Source organism: Pseudophryne corroboree, chromosome 9 (genome assembly GCF_028390025.1).
Source record: "Pseudophryne corroboree isolate aPseCor3 chromosome 9, aPseCor3.hap2, whole genome shotgun sequence".
Taxonomy (NCBI): domain Eukaryota; kingdom Metazoa; phylum Chordata; class Amphibia; order Anura; family Myobatrachidae; genus Pseudophryne; species Pseudophryne corroboree.
Window position 1 is genome coordinate 344,053,557 of NC_086452.1, and position 12,212 is coordinate 344,065,768.

Below are 12,212 nucleotides of genomic sequence, written 5' to 3' on the forward strand. Positions count from 1 at the left end.
AAAAATGCAGTTGTACCCAATGTCCACTTAACCACGGACATGTGGACAAGTGGAGCAGGGCAGACTCAGGACTATATGACTGTGACAGCCCACTGGGTAGATGTATTGACTCCCGTCGCAAGAACAGCAGCGGCGGCACCAGTAGCAGCATCTCGCAAACGCCAACTCTTTCCTAGGCAGGCTACGCTTTGTATCACCGCTTTCCAGAATACGCACACAGCTGAAAACCTCTTACGGCAACTGAGGAAGATCATCAAAGAATGGCTTACCCCAATTGGACTCTCCTGTGGATTTGTGGCATCGGACAACGCCAGCAATATTGTGTGTGCATTAAATATGGGCAAATTCCAGCACGTCCCATGTTTTGCACATACCTTGAATTTGGTGGTGCAGAATTATTTAAAAAAACGAGAGGGGCGTGCATGAGATGCTGTCGGTGGCCAGAAGAATTGCGGGACACTTTCGGCGTACAGGCACCACGTACAGAAGACTGGAGCAACACCAAAAACGCCTGAACCTGCCCTGCCATCATCTGAAGCAAGAAGTGGTAACGAGGTGGAATTCAACCCTCTATATGCTTCAGAGGTTGGAGGAGCAGCAAAAGGCCATTCAAGCCTATACAACTGAGCACGATATAGGAGGTGGAATGCACCTGTCTCAAGCGCAGTGGAGAATGATTTCAACGTTGTGCAAGGTTCTGCAACCTTTTGAACTTGCCACACGTGAAGTCAGTTCAGACACTGCCAGCCTGAGTCAGGTCATTCCCCTCATCAGGCTTTTGTAGAAGAAGCTGGAGACATTGAAGGAGGAGCTAACACTGAGCGATTCCGCTAGGCATGTGGGACTTGTGGATGGAGCCCTTAATTCGCTTAACAAGGATTCACGGGTGGTCAATCTGTTGAAATCAGAGCACTGCATTTTGGCCACCGTGCTCGATCCTAGATTTAAAACCTACCTTGGATATCTCTTTCCGGCAGACACAAGTCTGCAGGGGTTCAAAGAACTGCTGGTGAGAACATTGTCAAGTCAAGCGGAACGCGACCTGTCAACATCTCCTCCTTCACATTCTCCCGCAACTGGGGGTGCGAGGAAAAGGCTCAGAATTCCGAGCCCACCCGCTGGCGGTGATGCAGGGCAGTCTGGAGCGACTGCTGATGCTGACATCTGGTCCGGACTGAAGGACCTGCCAACGATTACGGACATGTCGTCTACTGTCACTGCATATGATTCTCTCACCATTGAAAGAATGGTGGAGGATTATATGAGTGACTGCATCCAAGTAGGCACGTCAGACAGTCCGTACGTATACTGGCAGGAAAAAGAGGCAATTTGGAGGCCCTTGCACAAACTGGCTTTATTCTACCTAAGTTGCCCTCCCACATTCACCAGCAGCAATTGCCTCCACAAAGTACACAGGGAGCTGTGATGGTGGATTCCAGTGGGGACGAATTGATAATCTGTGAGGAGGGGGATGTACACGGTGATGAATCGGAGGATGATGATGAGGTGGACATCTTGCCTCTGTAGAGCCAGTTTGTGCAAGGAGAGATTAATTGCTTCTTTTTTGGTGGGGGTCCAAACCAACCCGTCATTTCAGTCACAGTCGTGTGGCAGACCCTGTCACTGAAATGATGGGTTGGTTAAAGTGTGCATGTCCTGTTTATACAACATAAGGGTGGGTGGGAGGGCCCAAGGACAATTCCATCTTGCACCTCTTTTTTCTTTCATTTTTCTTTGCGTCATGTGCTGTTTGGGGAGTGTTTTTTGGAAGGGCCATCCTGCGTGACACTGCAGTGCCACTCCTAGATGGGCCAGGTGTTTGTGTCGGCCACTAGGGTCGCTTATCTTAGTCACACAGCTACCTCATTGCGCCTCTTTTTTTTCTTCTTTGCGTCATGTGCTGTTTGGGGAGTATTTTTTGGAAGGGCCATCCTGCGTGACACTGCAGTGCCACTCGTAGATGGGCCAGGTGTTTGTGTCGGCCACTAGGGTCACTTATCTTAGTCACACAGCTACCTCATTGCGCCTCTTTTTTTTCTTCTTTGCGTCATGTGCTGTTTGGGGAGTATTTTTTGGAAGGGCCATCCGGCCTGACACTGCAGTGCCACTCCTAGATGGGCCAGGTGTTTGTGTCGGCCACTAGGGTCACTTATCTTAGTCACACAGCTACCTCATTGCGCCTCTTTTTTTTCTTCTTTGCGTCATGTGCTGTTTGGGGAGTATTTTTTGGAAGGGCCATCCGGCCTGACACTGCAGTGCCACTCCTAGATGGGCCAGGTGTTTGTGTCGGCCACTAGGGTCGCTTAGCTTACTCACACAGCTACCTCATTGCGCCTCTTTTTTTCTTTGCGTCATGTGCTGTTTGGGGAGTGTTTTTTGGAAGGGCCATCCTGCGTGACACTGCAGTGCCACTCCTAGATGGGCCAGGTGTTTGTGTCGGCCACTTGGGTCGCTGAGCTTAGTCATCCAGCGACCTCGGTGCAAATTTTAGGACTAAAAATAATATTGTGAGGTGTGAGGTGTTCAGAATAGACTGAAAATGAGTGGAAATTATGGTTATTGAGGTAAATAATACTTTGGGATCAAAATGACCCCCAAATTCTATGATTTAAGCTGTTTTTTAGGGTTTTTTGAAAAAAAACACCCGAATCCAAAACACACCCGAATCCGACAAAAAAAATTCGGTGAGGTTTTGCCAAAACGCGTTCGAACCCAAAACACGGCCACGGAACCGAACCCAAAACCAAAACACAAAACCCGAAAAATTTCCGGTGCACATCTCTACATTTTGTAGGACACTTGTGACTCTCTTTCTGACGTTTGTGTACATTCTCGGTATTGCCTGCCTAGAGAAGTGGAACCTAGATGGGATTTGATACCGGGGACACAGTACCTCAAACAATTCTCTAAGTCCCACTGAACTAATGGTGGATACCGGACACACGTGGTTGTTGTTGTTGTTATAATTATTACTACAGGGCAGCAGTGGACATATAGCAGTAGAGTATATCGTCACTGGAATGACTGATGAGACAGGACACTACCACTGGACTGATGCAGCACAACAGAACACTGTAAGGGACTTGTGGTTGTTGTTATTATTATTGTACGGCAGCAGTGGTCTTATAGCAGCAGCGTATACCACTGTGACTGCCTCGTTACTGGAATGACACAACACAGCACCACTTTATACAGCTACACTGGATATATGGCAGCAGAGGACACCAACACTGTGAATGGCTGGACTGATGCAGCACAATACACTGGCTACACTGGACTGGACAGTACAACACAGCACCACTTTATATAGCTACACTGGATATATGGCAGCAGAGAACACCAACACTGTGAATGGCTGGACTGATGCAGCACAATACACTGGCTACACTGGACTGGACAGCACAACACAGCACCACTTTATATAGCTACACTGGATATATGGCAGCAGAGGACACCAACACTGTGACTACACTGGACTGGACTGAGCAGCACGACACAACACAAGACTCGCCACCCCACTTTTCCGCCCCCACACAGACACTGAACACTGAGGACACGTCCTCTCTATACACTCTCCGAGACTGGAGTGAAAATGGCCGCGATGCACGGCTCCTTATATGGAATCCAAATCCTGTGAGAATCCGACAGCGGGATGATGACATTTTGCCGCGTTCGGGTTTCCGAGTCAGGAGGGAAAATCCGAGCCTGACTGGAATCCGGGCTCGGGATGTGAAGTTCGGTAGCTCATCTCTAATAGAAACAAATGTGGATTATGTCCTGTAATGTTGCCCTTAAGGGAATTAAATGAAAACACCAATCATAAATCTGTACGTGCCAGTGGCAACAGCCTGCTTGCCGGAGATTACAGAAAAAACTGATTGGTTAGGCAACTGTAGAATTTATGATGCACACATGGCATGTAACTTTAGCATCTACAGTGTGTATCCATGAATCCATGTATAAGGAGGTGAGGTTGGTTACTGACACCTTATTTACAGACGTTAGGAGGCTGAAAGCAGCACATAATTCCTCCTGAATTGTGTGGACAGAAAGGGCCTAATTCACGGTTGATCGCAAAAGCAAAATCTGTCTCTAATGGGCAAAACCATGTGCCCTGCAGGTGAGGCAGAGATAACTTGTGCACAGAGAATAAAGGTTTGCACACACTGGCCGATATATCAGCCGTTCGATATTTCGCTGGTCCGTCGGCCAGTGTGTACGGGCGATATATGTCTGTGTACTCCGTCGTTCACAACATATCGCGTCGGCCCTGCAGCACAGCCGACGGCCAATATATCTACCAATATATTGGCGCGTCGCTGTGCGTGTACGGGCGCACTGCCTGATCAGGCACTCTGCCTGACCCGTCCATAGATATATCTGCAGATCAATTGATCTGCAGATATATCTATCAGTGTGTACCCACCATTAGATTTGGGTGGGTTATTTTGTTTCTGTGCAGGGTAAATACTGGCTGCTTTATTTTTACACTGCAATTTAGATTTCAGTTTGAACACACCCCACCCAAATCTAACTCTCTCTCTGCGCATGTTCTATCTGCCCTCTGTGCAGTGCACGTAGGGGGCCATTTTGACCCGATCGCACACTGCAGTTGTTCGCAGCGCAGCAATCGGGTAGGAATTGCGCCAGCGCTGCAGTGCGCTGGCGCATGACAGACGGCCAAAGGCCGTCGTTACCTAGCGATCACCTCTGCATGATTGACAGGCAGAGGCGGTCGCAGTGAGGGATGGGGTGGCACGGCCGCTGTTTTCGGGGCGCGGTCTGGCCAACGCTGGCGTGGCCGGACCATGTGGGGGGCGGGCCGCAGCGGCTGCATGACGTCACACCCGGGGCAACGACGATTAACTCCCGGCAAGCCACAGGAGCTGCGCTGGCTGGGAGTTACTCTTCAAGTACGAAAGCATCGCCGCTGTGCGATGCTTTTGTACTTATGCGGGGGGGGGGGGGGGGCGGACTGACATGCCTGGCGGACTAGCCCTGTGATGGGCGTCCCCCCGCATGTCGGGGATGACCCCCATGGTTTTGCCCATTAGAGAAAGATTTTGCTTTTGCGATCAACCATGAATTAGGCACTGCCGCTATACATGCGCTGGTTCCAGAGCCATCATCATTAGCAACAAGCACTTGCAACATGCACATGCACTCTGTCCTCGGTGCAAAACAATGAGGAATATGCACATTTTATTTATTTAGCTCATTTCCATTATATTATAGCTCTTGTGAGCAGAGCTCTCGCCTTATATTTTTATGAACTCCCTGGACTGCAATTGTATGTTCTAAATGTACTCCCTGCTTACATGGCACTGTGAAATATGTTGGTGCTATGTAAATAATGCTTAACAGTAAATTAATAACTCTATCCTGAATTTGTATTATTCACATACAGTACGAATATCATCATTTTACTAAACACAGAGAAGCACAAATATCACAATTTTAAATACACAAAAAGAAAAATAGAATAGAACCTGCTGTAGGCGCAAAGTGTGGATGACGATGGTGTTTCGCCGTGGGGTCAATGTCCAAAGGTATAGGTGAGAGAGTCCTTTGCTGTTCCTAAAACATGTCCCTCGTGTGAAATGTTCTTTTCCCTCAATCGATGTTACATGTGGAGAGAACACAAAATGTATACAAGGGTTCAAAAGGGATTTCTCCCAATGCAGTTAGTTTCAAGTGAAGGTGACTTCTCCCGGACTCTCTGGACTATGGTGAAGCGGGGAAATGTGAAGATATCCGTAAGGGTTCACCCTAGTGCTTCAAGGTAGACGTGGCCCCTCACATGTGTGCTTACTTTCATACATATGGAAAAAACCTATAAAGGTTTCTTTATAGCCCCTTAAACGATATTCTTGGTACTAAAGGTAGGTGTACCCCAAACATTCACATGCAGATACTTCTGAAGGATGCTCACATCCAGGCTTACTTCAGAAGGCGCCGTACTTTCATGTAACGGTATCTTTATCTCAGCAGGCTGGATGATCGTCCTCATTCACTCCCTTGCTTCGTATTTAGGCTCGGTATAAAGCACAGAAACGAAGGGGTGTGTGAGGTTTCATACACATTTATTGTAAAAAAAATCACTATTGGACTTTGCTGAAAAAACATCCATGAGATTGTCTGTTGTGGTATACAATCCAGAATTTGTTTTTATTGATCCATATTGATTTTTTTACAATAAATGTGTATGAAACCTCACACACCCCTTCGTTTCTGTGCTTTATACCGAGCCTAAATACGAAGCAAGGGAGTGAATGAGGACGATCATCCAGCCTGCTGAGATAAAGATACCGTTACATGAAAGTACGGCGCCTTCTGAAGTAAGCCTGGATGTGAGCATCCTTCAGAAGTATCTGCATGTGAATGTTTGGGGTACACCCACCTTTAGTACCAAGAATATCGTTTAAGGGGCTATAAAGAAACCTTTATAGGTTTTTTCCATATGTATGAAAGTAAGCACACATGTGAGGGGCCACGTCTACCTTGAAGCACCAGGGTGAACCCTTACGGATATCTTCACATTTCCCCGCTTCACCATAGTCCAGAGAGTCCGGGAGAAGTCACCTTCACTTGAAACTAACTGCATTGGGAGAAATCCCTTTTGAACCCTTGTATACATTTTGTGTTCTCTCCACATGTAACATCGATTGAGGGAAAAGAACGTTTCACACGAGGGACATGTTTTAGGAACAGCAAAGGACTCTCTCACCTATACCTTTGGACATTGACCCCACGGCGAAACACCATCGTCATCCACACTTTGCGCCTACAGCAGGTTCTATTCTATTTTTCTTTTTGTGTATTTAATTTTGTACAGGTGTGTGGTGACACATCAGGATAGGACCTTACGCTGGGCAGCATAGAGAGTGCGCAGGAACCTACCTCACCCTCCCATTTTCATTAAATATCACAATTTATTCACCTTCAAAGTGCAGATCAGAACAGATTGCCAGTGGATCGCAGTCTCCATTTACTTCTAGGCAATGGTCCACAGGTGGAATAGCTTTCTCTAGACACTGGACCCCATTACCCACATAACCATCATGACATTCACATCTCCGCGAGTTCTGCAAGCAAAAAAACAACACAAACCTAAACCAACACACAGAACAACATCACTAATGCCTCTCTTCACTGACATATCTATAATGGGTATGGGGGACACAAGGGCCACATCTATAATGGGTATGGGGGACACAAGGGCCACCCTGAACCCATAGACTACTCTTATATGATAGTTGGAGTTACAGAAATCACTGGGAATATGGAGCGAGCGTCATTTTCCCTGAGATCCGTACATGCATAGTAGAGTGATCACTAGGAAAATGACAGACACAACTGCTATATTCCTTTAAGTCAGCACATACACCAGTGAAAGAGAGGGGGGGGCTGCATGGAGGATGCACGCTACCCCCTCCTCTCTTAATCCAACCATGCCTCTCATGTCTTTTTCTGCCTATTGTTACCCAGTCTATTATGGTATTTGTGCGCAAATTGTAAAGCACTACTAAATATGCTGGTGCAAAATATTTTAAAATAGTATTAATTAGCATATTGGTCCCAGCATTCCCCTAATCGGGGGGTCTCTCTTCTCCCTTCCCCACCATTAAGCTCTTATATACAATTATTATGGGGGAAAATCAGAGTAAATCATAATTTAGTACTGGAATTATTATATCCCATGCAGGGCCGTAACTAGGGTGGTGCAGAGTCTGCTTGACACACAGCGCATATGCAGTGCATGTGCCATGTGGGCGGAGAACCGGCACCCTAGCATCCACTGTGACCCGGCACCCGTTGCATCCACTCGCCACAGGCACCAGCGCTGCTGTCTGGTCTAATGTACGTAGCGCTGCAGATATATACATTGATTATAGTGGACAGCGCTGCACCTGCCCGCTCAAGTGCTCCGCCCCCTCCCGGCTCCCCTGTCCCCCGCAGCCAGCGTCAGAGACAGTGACTGCCAGCAAGAAGTCGCTCCGTGGCCTGGTGCAAGGACGGTACTTTAGCAGCATTATGGCTCCCAGGTGAAAGGATGGTTGAAGTAGGGAGGTTGTGGAAGGGGGAGGGGGGGGGGGTAAATGAGGAGGAGGAATGATGTGTGTGAATGAGGAGAATTTATGATGAGGAGTGAGGAGTTGGAATGATGATGATGCTGCACAGTAGCTGGGGGTCAGGGTGATGAGGAATGAGGAAGAGGAGATATGCAGAGGAGTAGGAATGAGGAAGAGGGGGAATGAGGAGGACAAGCTCTATTGTGCTGCATAATGTGGATAATGGACACTACTGTGTGGTGTAATGTGTAAATGTGTATAAGGGGTACTACTGTGCAGTGTAATGTGTATAAGAAAGAGGGTACTACTGTGTGGTATAATGTGAAAAACAGACACTACTGTGCTGTGTAATGAGAATTGATACTATTCTGTGGCCACGCCCCTTCCCCATGAAGCTGCACCACTTTATTTTTGCTGCACTATCCTCGTTTCAAATCTGTGTGTGCAGGGCAGGGAGGGGCAACAGTACTCTTTCTGGCACAGGGCACCAAAATGTCATGCATTAGTGGATGTGCAGATATAGAGCAAGGGAGTGCATAATGTGGCTTAGGCTAAGCCTGCTATGATACTAGTTATGAAAGGTGTCAGACTCTCTGAGATGTTGGAGGAGTAGATGTACTGGGCTCTCTATAACCTGTTGTGTGTAAGGGATATTGATGGATCTGGCAGCTGTTTCACAAGTGACGTAAGAGTTATACTTTCCAGGATGAGGGGCACAACCTTATTTTGGACTAACTGTGATGCCCACTTTAGATGCAGTACCTCTCCATGTACTTCCCCACCCACTCTACTGACTTTCATAAGCAAGACATCACTGCTGGACATATCTGATATCATCACTCTGTAGCATATAGTGGTTATTTATTACCAATAGGTGCTTCTTACCTCAATCTTCTCCCCATTTGAGTGACGGGCTCATATTGTGCTGCCACTTTATGTATATGATGGTAGCTCATGTATTGTGTGTGGACAGGGATCAGCATACATAACCCAGCACATGTGCACCTACTTCCCCTACCTAACATCAGTAGCAGGACACCAGAGGCAGTGCTGCACTACAGGATTATCACATGCCCAGTAAAAGCCATCTATTTAGTGTCACACAGGGACGGATTGGGATGGACAACCAGCATGGGAAATTTATGGAAGCAGCCCTAACGGGGTGCGGTCTGATGAGGGGGTGGGTTCTGTTGAGGGGGCGGGATCCCTCCTCATAGGGCCTGATTGTACGCAATTGCGGCTTTCCTTGCATCTTTTGCTGCAGACCAGCAGATTGGGAACTAATAGTGTCCCTGTAAGATTTTGTAGTAGTGGCCCGGCATGGGCAGCACAAGAGGTATAACATACCGTGTAGCCACTGCAGCATCACCGGATGGCAGAGTTGCTGTACTGCAGAGATGGAATAACAGAATGAATGGGGACAATGCAGTGTAATGAGTGCAGTGGGCTGTCTGTCATGTGGAGGGTGGAGCCATATGACAACACACTAAACAGACCCCACAAACACGTCAGCCTACCAGGAATCTTTCTGGTGACCTCTATGGCCAATCCGCCCCTGGTGTCACATCTGGGGTTCATATAGAAACTTCAGTATCTGGATTTTTTTTTTTTACACTTCCTCATAAATCTCTGATTACCAAAACTATTTAGAGCAACAGGTAACACATCTTGTCACCATATGCCCAGAACATGCTGTAGAGTTCTGTACCAACTTTATAGTGTATTCTACTGCATACCGAGCCTAGTCTAGGCTGCACATTGCCCGTGTTGTGAATATTGGATACTGTTATGCAAAACTTATCTTTTTGCTAAACTTAAGCATACAGAGTAACATAGCTTTAATATCCATGTGTTGATAAAATATGCATTTTATATTTATAGCAACATATTTGTACATGTATGAGCGCCCCCAGTGGTAGTAACACATGCTTCAGCACCTGGTGGCTCTCAAGCTCATCATTCCATGGTAGCTGGAGAGCCATAGGTTGCTGATATCAACATCTGGTGACCTAGCTGCTGTGGACTACTGGTCCTATCATGATCATGGAACATACCACACAGACATGAAGGTTCTGTTAGATGCTTAACATTGTGCTTACATCTGAAGAACATATACTTACCGGGCCAGTGTATATACATGTTGCATGTTCACTACATCCCCCATTTTCACCATTTGCACAGACATTGATGGGAGTGCAGATATATCCATCTCCTTCATATCCAGGAAAACATGCACATGAGACTTTTACCCCAACCTGAGAACACTGCCCATGGATACTGCAACCACCATTGTACTCACGGCATTGGTCAATCACTGTATAAAGTAAAAAGAAGTGCATTCACTAGGGTTAGCAAAACTTAATGCAATTATAAATCATTTCATATGTGACTTATTTTACAGGATGGTTCTAAAGTTTTGCCAGCAGGGTTTTATACAAATAAATACTAATAAGGCTCCACACAGTACAATGTCTAGAACTGTGGAGACAGTAGGGCTGCTTCACAAGTCAGGAATTAGGGGAAAACGTATGGATGGACTTGTTTATGTGTCAAGAACTAAACTGAAGCGACAGCTGGAGATAAAGAAAAACAGACACCAGCGCTAGCTGCTCATGAAATATAATAAATGTGTAATTTTTAACAAGCCGTTGTTATATCAATTAATTTCATTTATTTCATGAGCAGCCAGCACTGGTATATGTTTTTCTTTTGTATCCACTATTTTAGGGGAACTTATCAGCCCCTTACCGGCGGCTATTGATAGCCACCCTAATACTCTGTTTTTAGACAGCTGGAGATGGCCTGTTTCCCCGAAATGGGAGAGAAAGAAGAGCTGGATGTACTGGACGTCTGTACGTAAGATGTATGAGCAGAGCTGGAGATGTTTACAGTTCTGAATGGAAGAAACAGCAGAGCTGACACTGTCTACAGACCATGGGGTATATGCAATTGCGGTCGAATTCCCGAAATTGTCGAATTTCGGGACTTTTTCGCCCCCCCAAAAAAATCGTCAATGCATGTCAGTACTTTCCGTCCAAAAAACGGACTTTCAAAATTCGACTTTTTGAAATTCGACTTTTGTCAAATTCGACTTTTCTGCAATGATACAAGTGCTGCAATTCGACCAAAGTATATTCAATTGAAGTTTGGAAATTCGACAACAGTGCTTTTAGACAGTAAATTCGACATTTTCAATCCGCCACACTTTGGTGGGTGAAACTAATAAAAAAAAATTTAAAACATGTTTTTTTTTGTGTTTCTTTCATTGATAATAGCATATCTATTTATATTATAAGGGATTAGGTACTTGGTTTGTCTTTTTTGGAGGCACAAGTATTATTTATATATTTTTTTAAATAATATATATATATATATATATATATATTTTTTTTTAGATGAAATGGTAAAATTCAGAAAAAAAATGGCGTGGGGTCCCCCCTCCAAAGCATAACCAGCCTCGGGCTCTTCGAGCTGGTCCTGGTTCTAAAAATGCGGGGGGGGAAATTGACAGGGGATCCCCCGTATTTTTAAAACTAGCACCGGGCTCTGCGCCTGGTGCTGGTGCAAAAAATACGGGGGACAAAAAGAGTAGGGGTCCCCCGTATTTTATACACCAGCATCGGGCTCCACTAGCTGGACAGATAATGCCACAGCCGGGGGTCACTTTTATACAGTACCTTGTGGCCGTGGCATTAAATATCCAAATAGTCACCCCTGGCCGGGGTACCCCGGGGGAGTGGGGACCCCTTCAATCAAGAAGTCCCCCCTCCCAGCCACACAAGGGCCGCGGATGGGGGGCTGATAGCCTTTTCAAAATTGAAAGAATATTGTTTTTTCCAGTAGTACTACAAGTCCCAGCAAGCCTCCCCCGCAAGCTGGTACTTGGAGAACCACAAGTACCAGCATGCGTGAGGAAAACGGGCCCGCTGGTACCTGTAGTACTACTGGGAAAAGAATACCCAAATAAAAACAGGAGACACACACCGTGACAAGTACAACTTTATTACACACTGCCGACACACACATACTTACCTATGTTGACCCGCCGACTGCCACAGTCTCCAACGATCCGGGGTACCTGTGAAAAAAATTAGACTCACCTTAATCCAGTGTCCGGGAGATAATCCACGTACTTGTTAA

General features: G+C 46.2%; 1 protein-coding gene across 2 annotated transcripts in view; it reads right to left on the reverse strand.

Moving 5' to 3' along the window:
• STAB1 (stabilin 1) overlaps window positions 1-12,212 on the reverse strand; it is a 605,861-nt gene that overhangs the window by 65,866 nt on the left and 527,783 nt on the right. For both annotated transcript variants that reach the window (XM_063940632.1, XM_063940633.1), the window contains 2 exons: window positions 10,193-10,386; window positions 6,941-7,085 (listed from right to left, as the gene is read on the reverse strand). In XM_063940632.1, coding sequence (XP_063796702.1) covers window positions 6,941-7,085; window positions 10,193-10,386 — 339 coding nt within the window. The remainder of the gene's footprint in view (window positions 1-6,940; window positions 7,086-10,192; window positions 10,387-12,212) is intronic.